Source organism: Nicotiana tabacum, chromosome 20, assembly GCF_000715075.1.
Source record: "Nicotiana tabacum cultivar K326 chromosome 20, ASM71507v2, whole genome shotgun sequence".
NCBI lineage: Eukaryota > Viridiplantae > Streptophyta > Magnoliopsida > Solanales > Solanaceae > Nicotiana > Nicotiana tabacum.
In genome coordinates, this window is record NC_134099.1 from 64450511 (window position 1) to 64469442 (window position 18932).

At 36.3% G+C, this 18932-nt stretch overlaps 1 protein-coding gene across 4 annotated transcripts; it reads right to left on the minus strand.

The window, feature by feature from the left end:
- Positions 1-888: 888 nt before the first annotated feature.
- LOC107766374 (CBS domain-containing protein CBSCBSPB1-like) lies at positions 889-14424 on the minus strand. 4 transcript variants are annotated; one of them, XM_075241184.1, is made up of 16 exons: positions 14248-14424; positions 14009-14163; positions 12511-12679; positions 12217-12349; positions 11969-12139; positions 11753-11834; positions 11542-11655; positions 11378-11444; positions 11110-11215; positions 10965-11023; positions 8184-8290; positions 7961-8094; positions 7649-7734; positions 7456-7545; positions 1254-1377; positions 889-1159 (listed from the first exon to the last, which is right to left on the minus strand). In XM_075241184.1, exons 2-16 carry the CDS (start codon positions 14161-14163, stop codon positions 1146-1148), a joined length of 1611 nt encoding a protein of 536 aa, XP_075097285.1. In that variant the 5' UTR covers positions 14248-14424; the 3' UTR covers positions 889-1145. The 4 variants fall into 4 exon arrangements, with proteins under 4 accessions (XP_075097285.1, XP_016440637.1, XP_075097284.1 ...); XM_016585151.2 differs by having other exon boundaries at positions 1059-1377; XM_075241183.1 differs by lacking the exon at positions 10965-11023 and having other exon boundaries at positions 1059-1377; positions 11075-11215.
- Between the last annotated feature and the right edge of the window lie 4508 nt (positions 14425-18932).

Here is an 18932-nt window from a genome sequence, read left to right on the forward strand (position 1 = left end):
CCTTAAAACGGATAACAATTGAATTTATACGCGGTTTTAAGGATATATGGATATATTCAACTCAAATAATCAAGAATGTTAGGTAAACGAGTTAAGAATAGAATGAATAACCAAACAAATTGTGATGTTAAGGCCGGACTTGAATTTAGGCTAGACAGTAGGTTTTTCCTCGAGCAGACCCTTAATTGCATCAATTAAAATAAGAATCTTTCAATATCTAGGAAGCAGAGAAATAAGTTTGTATTGCCTTGATATGCGTGTTATAATGTGTTTATCAAATAAAAACTTCCTCTTTATATAGTAGTAGAGTTTCATCCCTAGTATAATTCTAAAAAAGGTAAAACTCCTCATTTCTCGTCAATTACTGATCCACTGCCGGTGTCGGGCGAGATCTGTGCCGTGATATCCGGTGGGGTGTGGATATCACGACCCTTTGTTAGTCGTGTGCAACTGTTGCCATATTTTTCGAGGTCTCGGAGCTTGTTCTGGGTTCGAGAAAGTGTTGTCTTATCAAGCCCGGTAGCGAACACTCCTTTCGGGCCTTAGTACGAGAAGTTTCTTGCTTCGATTCAGATCCCATGTAGTTATGTCCTTGCTCTACGGGGAAATCGGGGTGATCATTAACCCCAATTTTATTCGTATACAAGAATTAAGGTGGGAAGCAGGATATATTGCATGGAGTGGTTTGGGAGGGAGTTAAAGGGTGGACTTAGCAAGTGTTGGTTTGACAAAAAATACAAATCCAATATGTCTGTCTTAATTTAGTTATTGCAAAACAATATTCCTCTTAAGTACACCAATGATAACTAAATAAAGTTGTTCATCTTTCTATGAGAATAAAGGGGGAGAACGAAACATAAAAAATAGAAATATAAAAGCACATAGTAAACACAAAGAGTTAATTACTACTAATTATGTATCCTCTCCCTTTCGGTACAAAAATCCTGGCACTATGCATACTCTCTCCAATTTATTATTGAAGACAACTTCAAGATCGGTGAGTTACAAAGGGACATAATTTACATCACTATAGACCAAGAGAAAAACAATTGGACTGCATTATAGAGCTAAAAATCCAAAACCTATAGCAGAGCCAACATCCACTCAAATCAAATTGACCCGTTAAGCTCACTTGAATTAATGTGCTATTCCCGCTGCACTGTACATTAAATGGAAAATTTCATTTTCAAATGATCAGTTACTAGATCTCCTTAAGAATGCTATTACGCCTAAACCTGCAACTAATGCCGCACCAGCTGCTACGGCGCTGTAAGCTGAAGCCCATACAGATTCTGTATGAGCATAATCCAAATTGTTGGAGCTTGAACCCTTCCTACGGCCACACTTTCCTGAATAGTCTAAGTGCAATCTTAGTCCCTGTTGAAGTTGATTCTCTCATCAATCCGTATTTTATATACCAGAAAGGAGGAAGAATATAACAATAACTGATTATATAATGTTTGTTACTTATAAGCTGTTAAAGAATGAATGTAGACATAAAGAATGAATGTAGACATATTACTTGTACTATAAATAGATAGAATAAGTATTGAAATTTGATAGCAGATTTTTAGGATTTTCCTTTTACTTCTTTCCATAATTAGGATCCTATGTACATGTGTATATATATATATATATATATATATATATATATATATATATATCACTTCATGGAATAAGACACCAACTTTGATTCTTCCATACCTTGTTTATCACATGGTATCAGAGCCGGTATTGAGTTTGAAATCCGGCCGAGAAATAAACGGTCTCACTGGAACTTGACTGGTTTTAGGAGAGTCCTTTGGTCCGGCAAAGTAAATCTCACCATCAATCCTTTTGATATACATGTTTCAAGAATCTGGTGGCCTGGTTCATTATTTGTGAAGCCCACACAGCGGTAGAGAAATTCTGACATAATTTGTCCCGATGGCGCGTGAGAGATGGGTTTGAGACTTGGTTCACTGTTCATAGGTCACGTCGTTATTTTCAGCGTGTCTCTGATGGTTTCTACTTGAGCTGACCACGATTTGAGAAGGTTTTCTTGCTCCCAGAAGTGTTGCTCAATAACAGTGTCATCCGAAAGTCCCAAGTTACTAATTTCGATCTAAACTTTGTTTCTTCCATCTTGATTTGGTCCTTCGCAGCTACCTACCAATTTGGAGTCTGAAGATAATCTAGTATTTCTGAGTTCTTTTAGTGGTGGAATATACTTCATTATTCTTGGTTATATTTTCTAGTGGAGTATATTACTGGTTTGTGTGATTTGTTGGTGCATCATTGGTTCTTTGGTTTGGTCATATTTCTGGTGGAGTATATCTTTATTGACTATCAGCTTGGAACTTAGTCTCTTCTTGAATATATTTCGTGAGTTTTATTAGAATGACTATAAACAGTAAGCAAGGAGGAAATAGTGCTACAACTCCTAGTCCAACAATCTTGGTCTCGGATGAGTTTCTTGAGTTCCTTCAATATCATAAAGCAATGAAGGAATCCTCTTCAGTTACTGCTTTTGCTGGGTCAGATAAGACATGTCTTATCACCTCTTCAAATAAATGGGTGATTGATTCTGGTGCCACAAATCACATGACAGGTAATCTGAATATTTTTTCTAGCTTTTGATCACACAAAGCACCCTCTACAGTTACTGTAGCTGATGGCACAACTTGTAGCAGTGTTGGATCTGGGACTGTTAAACCAACTTCCTCTATTAACTTGTCATCTGTATTAAGTCTTCCAAACGTGGTCTTTAATTTGATTTCTGTTAGTAAAATCACTAGAGATCTTAGTTGTTGTGTAGCGTTCTTTCCCAATCATTGTTTATTTCTAGATCTTATGACGCAACAGATTATTGGTAAAGAATATTTATCTAGTGATCTCTGTATCCTTGATGAATAGAAGCCATAGTCTATTGCATGCTCCAGTATCGTGTCTCCTTTTGAAGCACATTGTCAATTGGGGCATCCCACTCTGTATTTGTTAAAGAAACTCTCTCCTCAATTTCAGAATATTTTTTCATTGGATTGAGTCATGTCGATTTGCAAAACATCATTGCATCTCGTTAGGTCCAAGGGTTAATAAGTGAGCGGAGTCAGATTTTGAGTTAGTTCATTATGATGTTTGGGGACCATGTCTTGTTGTTTCTAAAACTGGCATAAGTATTTTGTCACTTTTGTAGATGATTTTTCCCGTACGACTTGGATTTACTTTATGAAGAGTCGCTCTGAAGTGTTTACTCACTTTTCTGCCTTCTGTGCTGAAGTCAAAACTCAATTTAATGCTTCAGTGCGTATTCTAAGGCATGATAATGCTAAAGAATACATGTCGGAGTTATTTCAGTCCTACATGAGACAACATGGTGTACTACATCTGTCTTCATGTGTTGATACAGCCTCTCAAAATGGAGTTGCTGAGAGGAAGAATATACATCTACTTGAGATAGCTCGGGCACCTTTGTTCCAAATGAAGGTTCCTAAATAGTTTTGGGCTGATGCAGTCTCCACGACTTGCTTTTTGATTAATCGCATGCCATATATTGTGCTTGGTGGCAATATGCCTTACTGTGTTCTTTATCCAAACAAGTCATTATTTCACGTGGAGCCTAAGGTGTTTGGAAGCACATGTTATGTTTGAGATGTTCGACAATTTATTACTAAGTTGGATCCCAAGGCATTGAAATGTATTTTTCTTGGTTATTCTCACCTTCAGAAGGGGTATTAGTGTTATTCATACTGAAGTTGGCAAATATCTGGTGTCAACTGATGTAGTGTTTTCAGAGATTATAATCTCTCATGTACCTCCCATCTCTACAAGTCAGGGGGAGGAAGATGAATGGCTATTATATCAGGTTACCTGTACTTTGACAGAACAATCAGATGATGTTTCTCCATATCCTAACTCTTATATCGAGCACCAATCGATTATTGTGCCTTCAGCACCTACTCCAACTGTGTTAGCAAGACCACCAATTATTCAAGTTTACTCGCGGAGGCGAGAGACAAATGATGCAGGTCCTGCATCAGTTCCTTCGTCACCAGATCCTCTTTCGCCAGATCCTCGAGAAGACCTTGACCTTCTCATTGTTTTACACAAAGGTACACGTACTTGCAAATCCACATATTCTATTGCTAATTCTATTTCCTACGATCACTTATCCCCTATGTCTAGATCTGTGATTGCATCTTTAGACTCCATTTATATGCCTAAAGCAGTGAAAGAGGCTTTGAATCATCATGGATGGTCTGAAGCCATGCTTGAGGAAATACATGCCTTAGAGGAAAACCATACTTGGGATTTAGTAAATTTACCTAGTGGAAAGAAAGCAGTGGGATGCAAATGGGTCTTCACGATCAAAGTGAATCCAGATGGTTCTGTAGCGAGACTTAAGGCCAGACTTGTGGCCAAAGGGTATGCTCAGACTTATGGAGTAGATTATTCTGACATCTTCTCTCCAGTTGCCAAACTTACTTCTGTTCGCTTGTTCATTTCTCTAGCAGCTTCTAAGAATTGGACTTTGCATCAATTGGACATTAAGAATGCCTTTCTTCGTGGTGATCTTCATGAAGAGGTGTATATGGAGCAACCACCTAGTTTTGTTGCTCAGGGGGAGTACGGGAAGGTATGTCATTTGAAGAAGTCCTTGTATGGCTTGAAGCAGAGTCCCCGGGCTTGGTTTGGAAAATTTAGTGAGGTAGTTCAAGAATTTGGGCTGAAAAAGAGCAAATGTGATCATTCAGTCTTCCACAGGCAATCAACAACTGGATCTATTCTCCTGATTGTATATGTTGATGACATTGTTATTACAGGAAGTGATTATGCAGGAATCTCTTCTCTCAAGTCTTTCTTGCATACTAAGTTTCATACGAAAGACTTGGGACAACTGAAATATTTCTTGGGAGTAGAAGTAAATAGATGCAAGAAGGGGATTTCTCTATCTCAGAGAAAGTATATTCTTAACTTACTGGCAGAAACTGGTAAGTTGGCTGCCAAGCCTTGCAGTACTCCAATGGTTCCTAATTTGCATCTTATGAAAGATGATGGCGATCCATTTTAATGATCCATGTAGATACAGGAGGTTAGTTGGGAGATTAAACTATCTCATTGTGACTCGTCCAGATATTACTTTTGTTGTAAGTGTTGTTAGCCAGTTTATGTCCGCTCCTACAGTCAAACATTGGGCAACACTGGAACAGATTCTATGTTACTTAAAAGGGGGCCCTGGACTTGGCATATTATACAACAATGGGCATTCTCACATTGAGTGTTTTGCAGATGCGGATTGAGCTGGATCCAAAATTAATAGACGATCTACTACCGGTTATTGTGTCTTTATGGGTGGAAACCTGGTATCATGGAGAAGTAAGAAACAAAATGTTGTATCTCGATCTAGTGCAAAATCCGAATACAGTACTATGACATAGACTGCGTGTGAGGTTATGTGGATGCATCACATTCTCACGGAAATTAAGATAAAGCATACTACACTAGCAAAACTTTGGTGTGATAATCAAGCCGCTCTTCATATCACCTCAAATCATATGTATCATGAAAGGACAAAACATATTGAAGTTGACTGTCACTTTATTCGTGAGAAGATTCAAGAAAACTTAATGTTTACTAGTTACGAGAAGACATGAGAGCAATTGGCAGATTTATTCACAAAGCGTTAATTGGAACTCGAGTTAATTTATCTTTGCAACAAGCTGGGCATGATTAATATATATGCTCCAGCTTGAAGGGGAGTGTTAAAGAATGAATGTAGACAGATTACTTGTACTATACATAGATAGAATAAGTATTGAGATTTGATAGCAGATTTTTAGGATTTTCCTTTTACTTCTTTCCATAGTTAGAATTCTATGTACATGTATATATATGTATCACTTTATAGAATAAGATACCAACTTTGATTCTTCCATACCTTGTTTATCACATGGTATCAGAGCTGAGGAAATACCACTCGAAGAGATCAAGCTCCTCTTATGATGAATCCCGCAATGTATTGGTGGTGGATATATATATAGGGCCGGAGGCACCTTCGGCGAATCAGTGTCTGATTCGCTGGAATGTGTTATTTGAAATATAACTAACTTCATTCAAAAAATTACACCGCTTGACTGTCAGTGTTCATAGTCCACCTGGTTCAGCAGGTTACTTCATCAAAAGAAAGTCGCGGGATCCAATCTGTCAAAACACATTTTTTTTTCCTTTTTGTGCTTTCAATTATTTCATTTGTCTAAATGATAGTGTTTTCATTTGTTAGAATGGCAGTGTCTAGTAGAGATGAACCTGCGACCTCCTATGGAGGCAAAGGACAGAAAAAACCAGCGGACTACAGCTGCCAATACATGGAAGAAGTGATAAAATATTACATACTACTCCCTCTGTTCCAATTTATGTGAACCTGTTTGACTGGGCACGGAGTTTAAGTAAAAAATGAAGACTTTTGGAATTTGTGATCCTAAACAAGTTCAAATGGGCCCCAGAGTATTTGTGTGGTTATAAAAGCTTCTCATTAAGGATAAAGTTGTAACTTTAAGCTAAATTGTTACCAAATTTAGAAAGGGTTCATTCTTTTTGGAACGAACCAAAAAGGAAATAGGTTCACATAAACTGGAACAGAGGGAGTAGTTAATATAGCTATTATTATGTATTCATCTTAAAAAAAGAAAAACTTATCAAAAAAGGTCATAGAGCCCGTTTGGCTTAGCTGATTTAGAGTAGCTGATAAGCAGTAGGTGCTGAAAAGCACTTTTAAGTGTTGAAGCTAATTTAAAAAATAAGCAGTTATATGTTTGGATAAAAGTGCTGAAATTAATAATAAGCAGCTGAAGAACTGGGTACATGAAGAGTTTTATTTTAAAAAGAAGTATTTTAGGGATAGAATAGTAAATATGTTGGTCAAACCTAAAGTGCTTATAAACTGAAACTTGATAAGTTGGGGGAGACCAGCTTATGGCTTTTGGCTTATAAGCACTTAACTTATAAGCACTTTTAATTTTACCAAACGCGTAGATAAGCCAAAAAGTGCTTATAATTTAGTTTGGTCAGCTTATAAGCTTAGCCAAACACCTCATATTAATCTACTTAAATTGTTTTTCGTTGATATGATTCGAATGCGTTTTCTTAATATGATGTTGTTTATACTGATTTTTTATTTGTTTTTGACATTGCTACCAAGAATCCTGATTATGCCAGACTGTATCGAGTTGTGAAGTATTATGCTTTGATTTTTGAAGCCATAAGCGTGTAAAGGAGTACATCTGTTGAGCTACCAAAGAAGTGAAAACGACTTGGGAAATTTCCAGCACTAGTATTCAGTTAGTTCGGACTCCTTTTGTATTAAATTGGATCCAGGACAAAAAGTTCTTAACTGAAGCCTAATCGTATCTTCTAGATAGTTACTCTTAATTTGGACAAATTAAATCATGTCATAGAACCAAGAAAAGCCAATCATACCTTCCAACCTGCAGATCTTGCATGGTCAACGGCAGCTGTGAGATCACTCTTTGTTGCTAATACAACCTTGTCATGGTCTTCGTCTTCATACTGCAAGGGAGCATTGCCAATGAATATTATAGCACTCAGCTTGTTCGTACAAGGGAATAAAGTGAGGGTAAATATGTCCATGTACAACCAAATTGATTCCTACCAGAATTTGAGGAAGGTTCTTTCGGTCGATATCATCCCCCACTCTCTGAATAATTGCAGTTATGAGATCTGTCATGCTCCGAATATCTGAATCACAGAAACAGTAAGGCCACCATGGGAGTAAAATTAAAAACAGTAAGGCATGAAACGTTGAAGAACTTCCATTTCTTGTGAATATGGAAGCAATTTACTTAAGGCCTATATGACAAGTGCTCTTAACATGGAAGCAATGTTAATTGCAAGATACATAAAGCCATACATGACAAGTGCTTATTGTTTTTATTAAGTTACAAACTGCTCATAAAGAACATACCGCAGTTGAATCTGTGCATCCTCCCTGCTCTGTCTTGAATCTTGAATGCAAAAGTATTTGGAAGGCTCGATGAAGGATAGGAAATAGATCTTCTCAATTCTGCCCCTTCAGAAGCCAATTTCAAGGAACCAATGCTGAGATGTCATATAAATGGATGTTAGGACTAATTACAGAACAATAAAATAGGATTTAACAGAGGTCATGGGGAAAGTAAGTTTATAACCTCCGTGTCTCTTCCTCCTCATCTGGGGACAATTCCATAGCTGAATCCCAAAACTTTTGCATCCTAGTGTTTGCAACTTCGCTATTCACCCCAGCAGTATTTCCCACCTAGTTAGAAAGGGTAGTTAATTCTATACAAGCTAGGGGAGCAGAAAACTTGTGATGTTACGCGTAGGCATAAAGTAATTATCCCTTAAATATTAAAAGTACAGCAAGATTGTGAACCAATTTTATCAATAATGAGATTTTATAAGAAACTTTGGTGCTCAAACGATATTTGTATTTGCAAACTCTATCACAAGAAAGTAACATTCTAATTATTGTTTAGTCAGTTAAGGAAACAAGACAGATAAAAGATCAAATCTCTAAGTAAAATTTAGATGTACTCCCTTCTTCCTTACACCAATATGATTAGTCCACCAATTAATATTTGTATGATGAAAATAAAAGTGGGCTTAGAACCCAAAAACATTTTCAACTGAACACTTTCTGCAGAGAGCAAAGATTGGAGGAGTGCTGGAGAAAGGATGGGTTAGATATATTCAACATCTGAAGTCAAAGAAAGTTAAATATAGTAGCACCATATCCAGAAAGGCTGTGATCACTTGCAAGAATATTGGTAATATCCTCAAGCAGATAAAATTGGTGAATCAGGACCAAGCTTAATTCTATATTTCAACATAATTAAATGAACTCCATTTATTTATATCCGTGAATAGGAACAGAACATCAGACTTCCCTTAAGAAGCCAGTCTTGATAAACCCATCTCAAGGAGTCCAGCATATGTTTTTGGGATATACATGGTTACATGTCATGCTCATCAAAGTAGTTATATCCTTGTGAGGTTTACTTTCTTTTGTCTTGTCTATTCTGGGAGGGGAAGAAGAAAATAGAACTTGCAGATTCAAACAGGCATGCAAGACGGTCAGACGAGATCGACCAACAGAATGTTAGCCAGAAACATCAGTTGGTTATGTTGAGCTTCACAAAAGATGCAATAAGAGAACCACAAACAATTTTCATGGACGCCTCTGAGGCCAAATGTTGATTGTTGTTGTTCTTAGTTGAGTTATCTACAACGTAAATTTTCTTCCTATTTTCAGATTATATGCTTCTTTTTCAGAAACTGTTCCAATTTTATGGGATGTCCCCCAAGGGACTTCTTCTTATAGAAGAATTGTGATTTGTATGTTGTTTAGGTACTATGCCTAAAACTTTCAGATTGAACTAGTTATAATAACATATTTTATAATTTTCACTCTTCAATCAGATTGTAACATGACGACCTGTTTAGCAACTTGACATTAAGAGTTGCAACTCCCAATAATAGGCGGAGCCAGAATTTGAAGTTTATGGTTCTGAACTTGCCACTGAACCTATAGCTCGTCTTAGTTACTGGATTCCTAGTTAAATATTTACACAGGGTCTAAGCAAAGATTATTGGGTTCGTCTGAACCTGTAGCGGAGGATGCTCTAGCTCCGCCCTTTATTCCAATATATAATAGTTAACGTTTTCCCAGTCACAATCAATTGTGAATGCATTCTGGATGGCTTTAATGCGGTGCTGTGATCCTCAGAAATTTACTGATAGGCATTCCATGCAGCACATGGAAGCATGACAAAGCACACATAGATGAACTGCTAAATAACTGGCTAGTCAAAAATCTATGGACAACAGGGCTTCTTATATTCTTTAGGGCGGCAATTTGAGCCCAAACTCATCCAACCCGCCCAATTCGCCAAGAGATTAATAGGTTGGACTACAAACATTTTAGCTTATGCGTTAATTTGGGCTGAGCCCAAATTAACCCATTATTTTTTATAACTCATTCTGACTCATTAAGCAGCCCAAATACAACCCATGAAACTCATCCAAAATAAAGGAATCTCAATCCAACTTATCTAGGAATTTACTTAGTTGCCCCAATTTTACTTCTTTTTTTTTTTTGTATTTTCAAAATACAACCCATGAAATCACCCAAAATAAAGGAATCTCAACCCAGCTTATCTAGAAATTTACTTAATTGACCCAATTTTATTTTCTTTTTTTTTTTGTATTTTTAATTTTTTGTTCTTTTGTTTTTCTGCACTACCCACACACCCATTTTGACTCATTAAGCAGCCCAAATACAACCCATGAAACTCACCCAAAATAAAGGGATCTCAACCCAACTTATCTAGAAATTTACTTAGTTGCCCCAATTTTACTTTTTTTTTTTTTGTATTTTTAATTTTCTGTTTTTTTTTTTGTTTTTCTACATCACCCACCCTACCCCTACCCCTAAACCTCCTAAAACAATTTTACTTTTTTTTTTTCTATTTTCTGTTTTTTCGTTTTTCTGTACCACCCACTCATCCACACCCCCAACCGCAAAATATTTTTCAACTTACACATTTAAAGGTAAAAGACTTTTTTATTCAAGATGAGCATGATTTTAAAACATGGGTCAAGTTGGGCGGATTGGGTTATGACCCATTGTTTAGCCCATCTTGACCCAGCCCATCTTAGCCCAAGTACACTTTGGGTTGGGTTGGGCAATGACCCATTTATTGACCTAACCCATCTTGACCCGCCCAAATTTAGCTCAACCCGCCCATTTACCACCCCTAATATTCTTCCTTTCCATTTTCCACTGATATATACAGACATGACAAAGTCGTCAATACTTTCAGAAGCTTGTAAACTTCTTGAAAGAGGCTATATATATGCATAGTAACTACTTGGATTTCAGAAGCTCATCTGTCACCATAAAAGTAACATATCTGCATATGCTGCCTTACAGTGGCTACAGCTGCATGAGTGATATGAAGCACATCAACCACAGCAACTACAATTCCATCTGCAGCAAATTGATACGCAAATGTAATCAGATTAGGGAAAAGAAGATAACCGCTTCCAGACTGTACTCTGAAAGGTCAATGCTACCTCTATCAACTACAGGAAGGTGTAAAAATTTCCCATCATGCATTGTATGTAAAGCATCAACAATAGGTGTATCCGTCGTAGCACATTCAGGATTGGGAGTCATTACCTGGACATTAGTCGTAAAATAAGAGAAAAGTTGTCAAAGATCAATTTTTTTCTCTAACCTAAAAAAAAGGAAGCAAAAGTAAATAAGAAGCAATACTGATTCTCAATGTTTTTTATTTGAATTATAATAAACATATTGATATACTAAAGCGAAAGAGATTACCCTCTCAACAAGAATGGACTTTGGCGAAAGATCTTGTGCTATAACTCGCATTAATATGTCCTTTGACCTGCAGAGATCATGAGGCAAATCTATGCGGTGATTAGCATGCCATTATAGTACAGTTCGGGATTGTTAACAGACTAACACAACAGGAGAATACTCACGTTAAAATTCCTCGTGGTTTCCTGTGAACGGCCACGACTGCGGAGCTTGTTTGAGTTTCAAGCATCTTTTTAGCTGCGTCTAGAACATTATCGCTTGGTTCAACTGTAACAGTCCTGCAAAAACACACCAAATGCTGACTTGCACAAAATTTATCCTGTTATATGTGAATGACACATTCATTAGAAGGTTAAAAGTGAAAATATTACCTACTTTGGATTCTCAGAAATGATGGTAGAGAGTGAAGGCCGGAACATTCGCTCCCGAAGTGTTTCAATAAAGGAATCAGAGCCACCTGATACAAGCAAAAAAAATATGAAAAAGGTTAACACTTTTCACTAGCTATGGCCAATCAGATACTGTCACTCAACCACATGAACTGAGTAAAGTCAGCACATAAATAGGAACAGCAGAAAATATTCAACCAACCAGAAATACACGCTCCCCAGTTTTTTTCAACTCCCTCAACAGCCGCTACTATGGCCTTTCCTTTCTCTGCTGCCCTTTCAAGGCGAGCAATAGCATCATAAAGACATTTTGCTATATCAAGCAATGCAATGACCTCTCCATTTTCTACAACTGGCAAATGTCTAAATTTTCCTGAAGTGAGTAACAAAGGTGAGATATTGGATAAGGTTGCAAGAAGTAATACATTCTGTTATTTCAGATACACCAACCTAGCACCATTTTCTGCAATGCTTCTACAGCAAGTGTGTCAGAAAGCACAAAAACAGGATGTTTCGTCATAACCTTTGAAACAGGTGTTTCCTGAATATTGACTTCGCCCGCAATAACTCTTGTTGCAATATCCTTCAATTTGCCCGAAGATAGTAAAACAAAAAGACAAAGGGAAAGTTAGTCAATGATATCACGTTCACGGTGAAAAAGGAAAAATATTAGTGAAGAAGCAGATCTACATATCTTGAGTCTAATGAGGTTTAAAACAGAATTACACAAGATTCAGGTCACACCTTATCCGTCAAGATACCACATAGTAATGCATTTGAATCGGTCAGCAATAGAGCATCAACTCTGCGAGCAGCCATCCTGCGGCATGCTTCATAAATACTTGTAGTCTCAGGTACTGTTAAAGCTTTAGACAACTTAAGTCTCTTCACTGTCCGCTCCCCAGCCAGACCCCTGTTCCAAAATGTTAGGGAGAACCAAACATTTTAACTAAAAAGAAATATACAAGTGACTGTTCCCGCTATGGTTGATTGTTAATAATTCAACACTGAACCTGACCGTATGATTTTAAGGTAGCAGGACTATCTTCACTAACTAAATAATCTCCTAGCTATGGCTTTGCATTTGAAAATTTTCCAGTATATGGATTAAGATTTCAAGTTAAAGAAGAGAAGATAATTAAATGACAAAAGAACCCTAAAAGTGAATAAAGCTGCATAGAAACCATCAAATTAGACCACCCAAAAAAAAACCCTGATAAACTTGCACAATAAGCAAAATCCTCTGACAACTTGCACACTCGTAGTTCTAATACCTGAAACACCAGAAGCAAACACCTATATTACATGTACTTGGTTTTGAGTTTTGCAGATTGGCTGTGGCTTAAAAGTTTACATTCAATTTGAAGCAACTTTTCCATGTATTTTGGAACTCTTAATGGAAGTACCATACCACCATCAGAGGTGTTTATCAAGGCAAATGAATTCCGGGTATAGACCTCCAAAGTGGCATTTACTAGCTGCAATATCAACTATATGCAATTCCAATATACTTGATTCAGCCGGATCATTGTTTCGTTTTTCATTGTTCTTAATTCCTAATAAGCTCTTCTTTCCCTTCATCCAGTTCGAATTGCACCACAAGCTCATTTTTTACTCCAATGTTCAAGCTGGCGAAAAAATTATCATCAAGAGAAGTACACCTTTCGGGACACGTCAGAATTTTAACCAATATTCTAGTTCACACTTTAATCATTTCACCTTAGTGGCAGGACAAACTTCTCCAACATTATTAATATCACTAATATGCGGACACAAAGCAATAACCATCAGCTCCCAATTCACTTGCATATGGTCATATTATCACCAGCGGCAAATCCAAGATTTAAATCAATAGTTGTGGAGTATCCCAGTACACTCACTATGCTCTTTGGCAATTGGCGCCAACTTAATAGACCATACACACAGATAAATACATGCATTCTGTTCAACTATATGTGGTTCAAGCTGAGGACAGACACTCCAATTCTACAGAGGCCCCTGATTATCTCCACAACCTAAAGGAGAATGTACCTAAATTTCTATGACCTTGCACCTCAATGTTGGATAACAAAATAAATCGATTCGAAAAAAAGAGAAAGAAATAAAGATTTCCTCGACTCACATAAACACCTTTGTATGTAAGTTGTACGACACAAAAGCCTCATGTTATATTCAAATTAAAGCGCATAAAAATGTTAGAGAATAAAAAATTAATAAAAAAGGCAGGGAAAGAAAGACACACATGGAACGAGAAGAAGGTAGAGATTTGCGATGAGGAGAAACAGGGAGTCCTCCTACATTATCGACGCCGCCTGTTTTCTTCTTCGAATGGGAGGATAAGCTTTTCATTGACAAGCTTCTTCTCGACGGCGTTCTTCCTCCTACACTCGCTGCCATCTGATGTATTCATCACACGAATTAATACTACAAACTTCGAAATTCAACTTGCAAAATTATGAGAACCAAAAATCATTTAACTACCTTATACAGAAGGAAATATTTACAGTAATGGAGGCAAAAGAGTTGATAACGCGGATTAACGGAAAATGACAAGTGAACGTGGAAGGGAAGATTTCCAGGAAAATTCTTTCACCTGGAAAGAGAAAATTAAGAGCTAGAGAAAATGATCGATATGTGTTTTGAGATTTAAAATTGGATGGAATGCGTGTTTGGAGGATGCCGTGTTCTTAGACGTTTTGGCCGATGAAATTATTCCACGTTAACGTACATCAGCCTCTGGAATGTAATTTCCAATTTCACTGGAGGCAGTGACACGTTTATATTACTAGCTAGAGTTAATATATTACTCCCTCCGTCTCAATTTATGTAAACCTGTTTGAGTGTGCACAGAATTTAAGAAAAAATAAAAAAATTTAGAATTTGTACTCCTAAACAAGTCAAAAAAGGGCATAGAGTATTTGTGGGGTTATAAAAATTTCTTATTAAGAGTAGAATTGTAAAATTAAGCTAAATTGTTACCAAATTTAAAAAGGAATCATTCTTTTTGAAACGAATCAAAAAGAAAATAGATTTATTGAAATTATAATCAATTAAAATAGTTATTTTTATTAAAAAATTTTGAGTGATAAAATATTGTAATTTTTCCAAAAATTCATCTTCGAAAATCCATTGCTGCAAGTAAAATATTAGCAATTCTTTCCTCAAAAGAACTAACAATATTATCTAATTCAGCAATTTTTATCCTGGGGTATTTGGTATGCTTACTTCCAATGTCTTATAATGCAATACTCGACACCTTTTAAGTTCGAGGAAAACGATGAGAGAAAATGTCAATAGGGACTTTTAAACATTAAAAATAATCTCATATGTCACCAAAGCTGAAAATAATCCAAAACATAATTTCATAAAGTAAAAGAAATTGCATAGAAAATTTTCCATTAAAGTGGGAAAACAATCATTACCTATGAGCAGAAAATAGTTTCCTTTAAAAATATTTCGATACGCAAATATGTCAACAAAATACTAGGCCCTTCCCCTTACTATATGCAACTGCATCTTGTGTTCCTTTTGAAATGAGTTATTTGTTTAGTTTTTTTTGGGCTTTTTTCTTTCTATGTGGATTAAAATGTGGGGATCTTTAAAGAAGGGATTTTTTTATTCCTATACATTATTGGAAATTTTATTACCCTAAATGTTCATGTTTAGTAAATTGCTCTACCTACACAAATTTTGTTTATAAAATATATACATTTCACCTTAAAAGGCTCCCAATCCATTATTAGTGCTTTCAATTAAGAGAAGATTGTCAACCTAAAAACTACTAATTGTTAGATGCAAAATAGCTAGAACTGATGATCCATATATGTTTTTTTTTTTCGCTTATCATTATTAATCGCACTCTCATTTAATTTAATTTAGTCGATCGTGATTTCAACTACAAGAAGTGTCTTAATCTGAAGACTCTCCTAGTTGATAGGATCCACATGAAAAATAGAAGAAGAAAGTACAATGGAAAATTTGTCAATAATTAAAAAAATACAAAAGTATAGTAAAACGGAGCACTTTGAGAAAAATGTGAATATGAAAGTCCCTCTTGAATTCAAGAATAAGGAAATGTTGAACGTGAATAAGATGAAATGAATATTTTTTTTTCTAACTCTGCCTCCCCCCGACAGTATTTGGTAAAATAATTGGTCTGCCTGCTTAGGCCAAAATTGCATTCTAAGATTAAGCTGCGTTTGGTCAAACCTGCTTAGTAATAAACTTCCAATCTTTGCCACATTCAGGATTATCAACAAGTCCAAATATTGTAATTAGAGAATGAAAATTAAACAAGGACACAATTGGAAAATAGAAAGAATTGGCCGTCACTTCTCTTCCACAATATATATTTAATTAATCAAAGAAACCTATTACAGTAAAACAATCATGTAAACAAAAGAAACAAGGAATCTGCAAATAGGAAGACCAGTCCTTAGGCAGAGGCATGGATAATTTGACATAATACAAGATAACTTGTGAAAAATTAAGGATATTAGAGATCACGAAGTTGTTTAAGATTCATGGGAGATATATATGTGGGGTCACCCTCCAACAATTGTTTGGCAATTATAAGGTTAGCAGTTGGGATCGGAAATCTATCGAAGATGGCGTCGAATCTGGATTCTCTCCAAAAGCTACTCGTGAAGAAAGCAGTGTACGTCGACGAAGACACCTTTGTCAAAGCCTCTCTCACCTCCCAGTTATATACAACTACAATATAATACCACTTAAGTATAATTTTGTACAAATTTTATACAATATGTCTTTTGTATATTTTGTATCTAATTTATACATAGTAAAAACAAATTTCATACAACTAATTATATATTATACAATTTATCTATAACTTATGTACAACTTTCACACATTAATTCTACCCAGTTAAATACAACTATAATAACATATAACTTAAATATAAATTTTATACAATATGTCTTTTATGTATTTTGTATCTGATTTATACATAGTAAAAATAAATTTCATACAACTAACTATATACTATACAACTTATCTACAATTTTTATACATTATTTCTACTTAGTTATATACAACTACAATATCATACAACTTAAATAGTTAGTTTTTATACAAGGTTGTTTAACTTTCATACAATAGTTAAATAAATAAAAGAAAAATATATAAACAACATAATATAATTTTTCTATAATGTTACTACAATTTCAGCAGTATAATGTATATCATGTCTTCTTCTTCTTCTTCTTCTTCTTCTTCTTCTTCTTCTTCTTCTTCTTCTTCTTCTTTCAATCTGAAATTCAGCCAAAATCAAGTCTAATCTTCACCAAAATCCCTCAAAATTGAGATATAAACTCCAAACCATATTCCTAATTATTTTTAACAACACCCAATCCAAACAAATAATGATTTTTGAAAATTCAAATTCGAAATTCAAAGCTTCAAAGCTTTTTAATGGCTGTCAATTGTGGAATTGATGCTCTGTTTTTCTTTGCTTTACATTACTGAAATTTGGGATTGAGAGATAAAGAGAGACGTAGAGAGAATTCTCAATTCTTTGCAACAACATCCAATCCAAACATACAATGTTTTTTGAAGACCCAAATTCGAATTCAAAGCTTCAAAGCTTTTTAAGAGTTTTCAATGGTGGAATTGCTGCTCTCTTGTGCAAGATACGTAGGGGGGATGTGGAGAGAGAAACGTGGGGGAGTGGAAGATATGTTAGAGTAATTTTAGGACACTAATTATTATCATTAATTCTCTTAAATTGTACATAAATGGTAATTGGGTATATAAAATGTAATTATAGTAAAACTTGAATAGGAAGGGTAATATAGTTTCATATAGTGTATAGGAATGTAAAAATTCCTTTAATGAATACCCATGCACTAGAAACTAGTTACCCGCCCATGCACACGTAGTTTACCCCTACCTTTTTTTCTAATACCCAGTCAAAGCCAACCAAATAAAGTCAAACTAATTTACTAAAGACAAGCCAATTCAATCCAAACCAAATCAAGTCAAGACAAGCCAAACCAATTCAATCCAAACTAAGGGTGTTTACCGGATGGGCTGGACCGGGCTAATCATGGGAAAAAAGAACCCGTTCGGTTAGTGGAGTGGGGTTCCTAACTGGTAGTGGATGTAACGACCTGGCCGTTCTTTTTAAGAATTAACGCCCCGATCCCCTATTAACTACTTTTCCCATGTTTGTTTCTACTATTTTGAGTTGCCGGGAGGATTCGTCTTGTGTTTTGGAGTGTTTTGGGACACTTAGTCCCTCAATAAGAGCTTAAGCTTTAGAATTTGGGTCATAGTCGGAGCAGTATGAAGACGGCCTTGTAATGGAATTCCGTCGATTCCGTTAGCTCCGTTGGGTAATTTCGGGCTTAGGGGCGTGTTCGGATTGTATTTTGGAGGTCCGTAGCTTAATTAGGCTTGAAATGCTGAAAGTTGAATTTTTGAAGTTTCCGGTTAGATAGTGAGATTTTGATATAGGGGTCAGAATGGAATTCTAGAAAGTTGAGTAGGTCCGTGGTGTCATTTGGGACGTGCATGAAAAATTTTAGTTCATTCGGACGAGGTTTGATAGATTTTTTGATAGAAAGCGGAATTTGAAAGTTTTGGAATCCTTAGGCTTAAATCCGAGGGTGATTTGGTGTTCCGGCGTTGTTTTGAGTGTTCTGAGGGTTGGTACAAGTTTGAATAGTGTTATGTGACTTGGTGGCATGTTTTATTGAGGTCCCGAGGGCTTGGGGTGAGTTTCGGGTGCTTAACGGAAGTTGAATTGGACTTAGGAGAATTTGAAGTGGGCTGAACCTGTCATAACCGCACCTGCGTGTGTAGGGCCGCAGGTGCGGAACCGTAGAAGCGGTATGAGGAGCGCAAGTGCGGTCTGAAGCAATATTGGAATTGGTCGTAGATACAGCCCAGGTACCGCAGAAGTGGCACCGCATCTGCTGGTAAGAGGTCGCAGGTGCGGAGTCGGTCTGTTTAATGAAAAGTCGCAAATGCGGTTCATTGCCGCAGAAGCGGGAACCGGTAGATTCACCGTACTGGATATTTACTTTGGGACTACGAATTGGTATTCCGGGAGTTTCCCTTGCACATTTATGATTTGGACTACGGGACGATATCCCGAGAGATCCTCTAGATATTTACGTTTGGGACTATGGGACGATATCCCGGGA

Coding starts and splice junctions, on each gene's coding strand:
- LOC107766374 (XM_016585151.2), bottom strand. CDS start 14,163: ATGGCAGCGAGTGTAGGAGGAAGAACGCCGTCGAGAAGAAGCTTGTCA. Junction 12,140..12,216: donor ATTGCAGAAAATGGTGCTAG/GTTGGTGTATCT, acceptor TACTCACTTCAG/GAAAATTTAGACATTTGCCA. Junction 8,291..10,964: donor CTCATGCAGCTGTAGCCACT/GTAAGGCAGCAT, acceptor CTTTCTAACTAG/GTGGGAAATACTGCTGGGGT.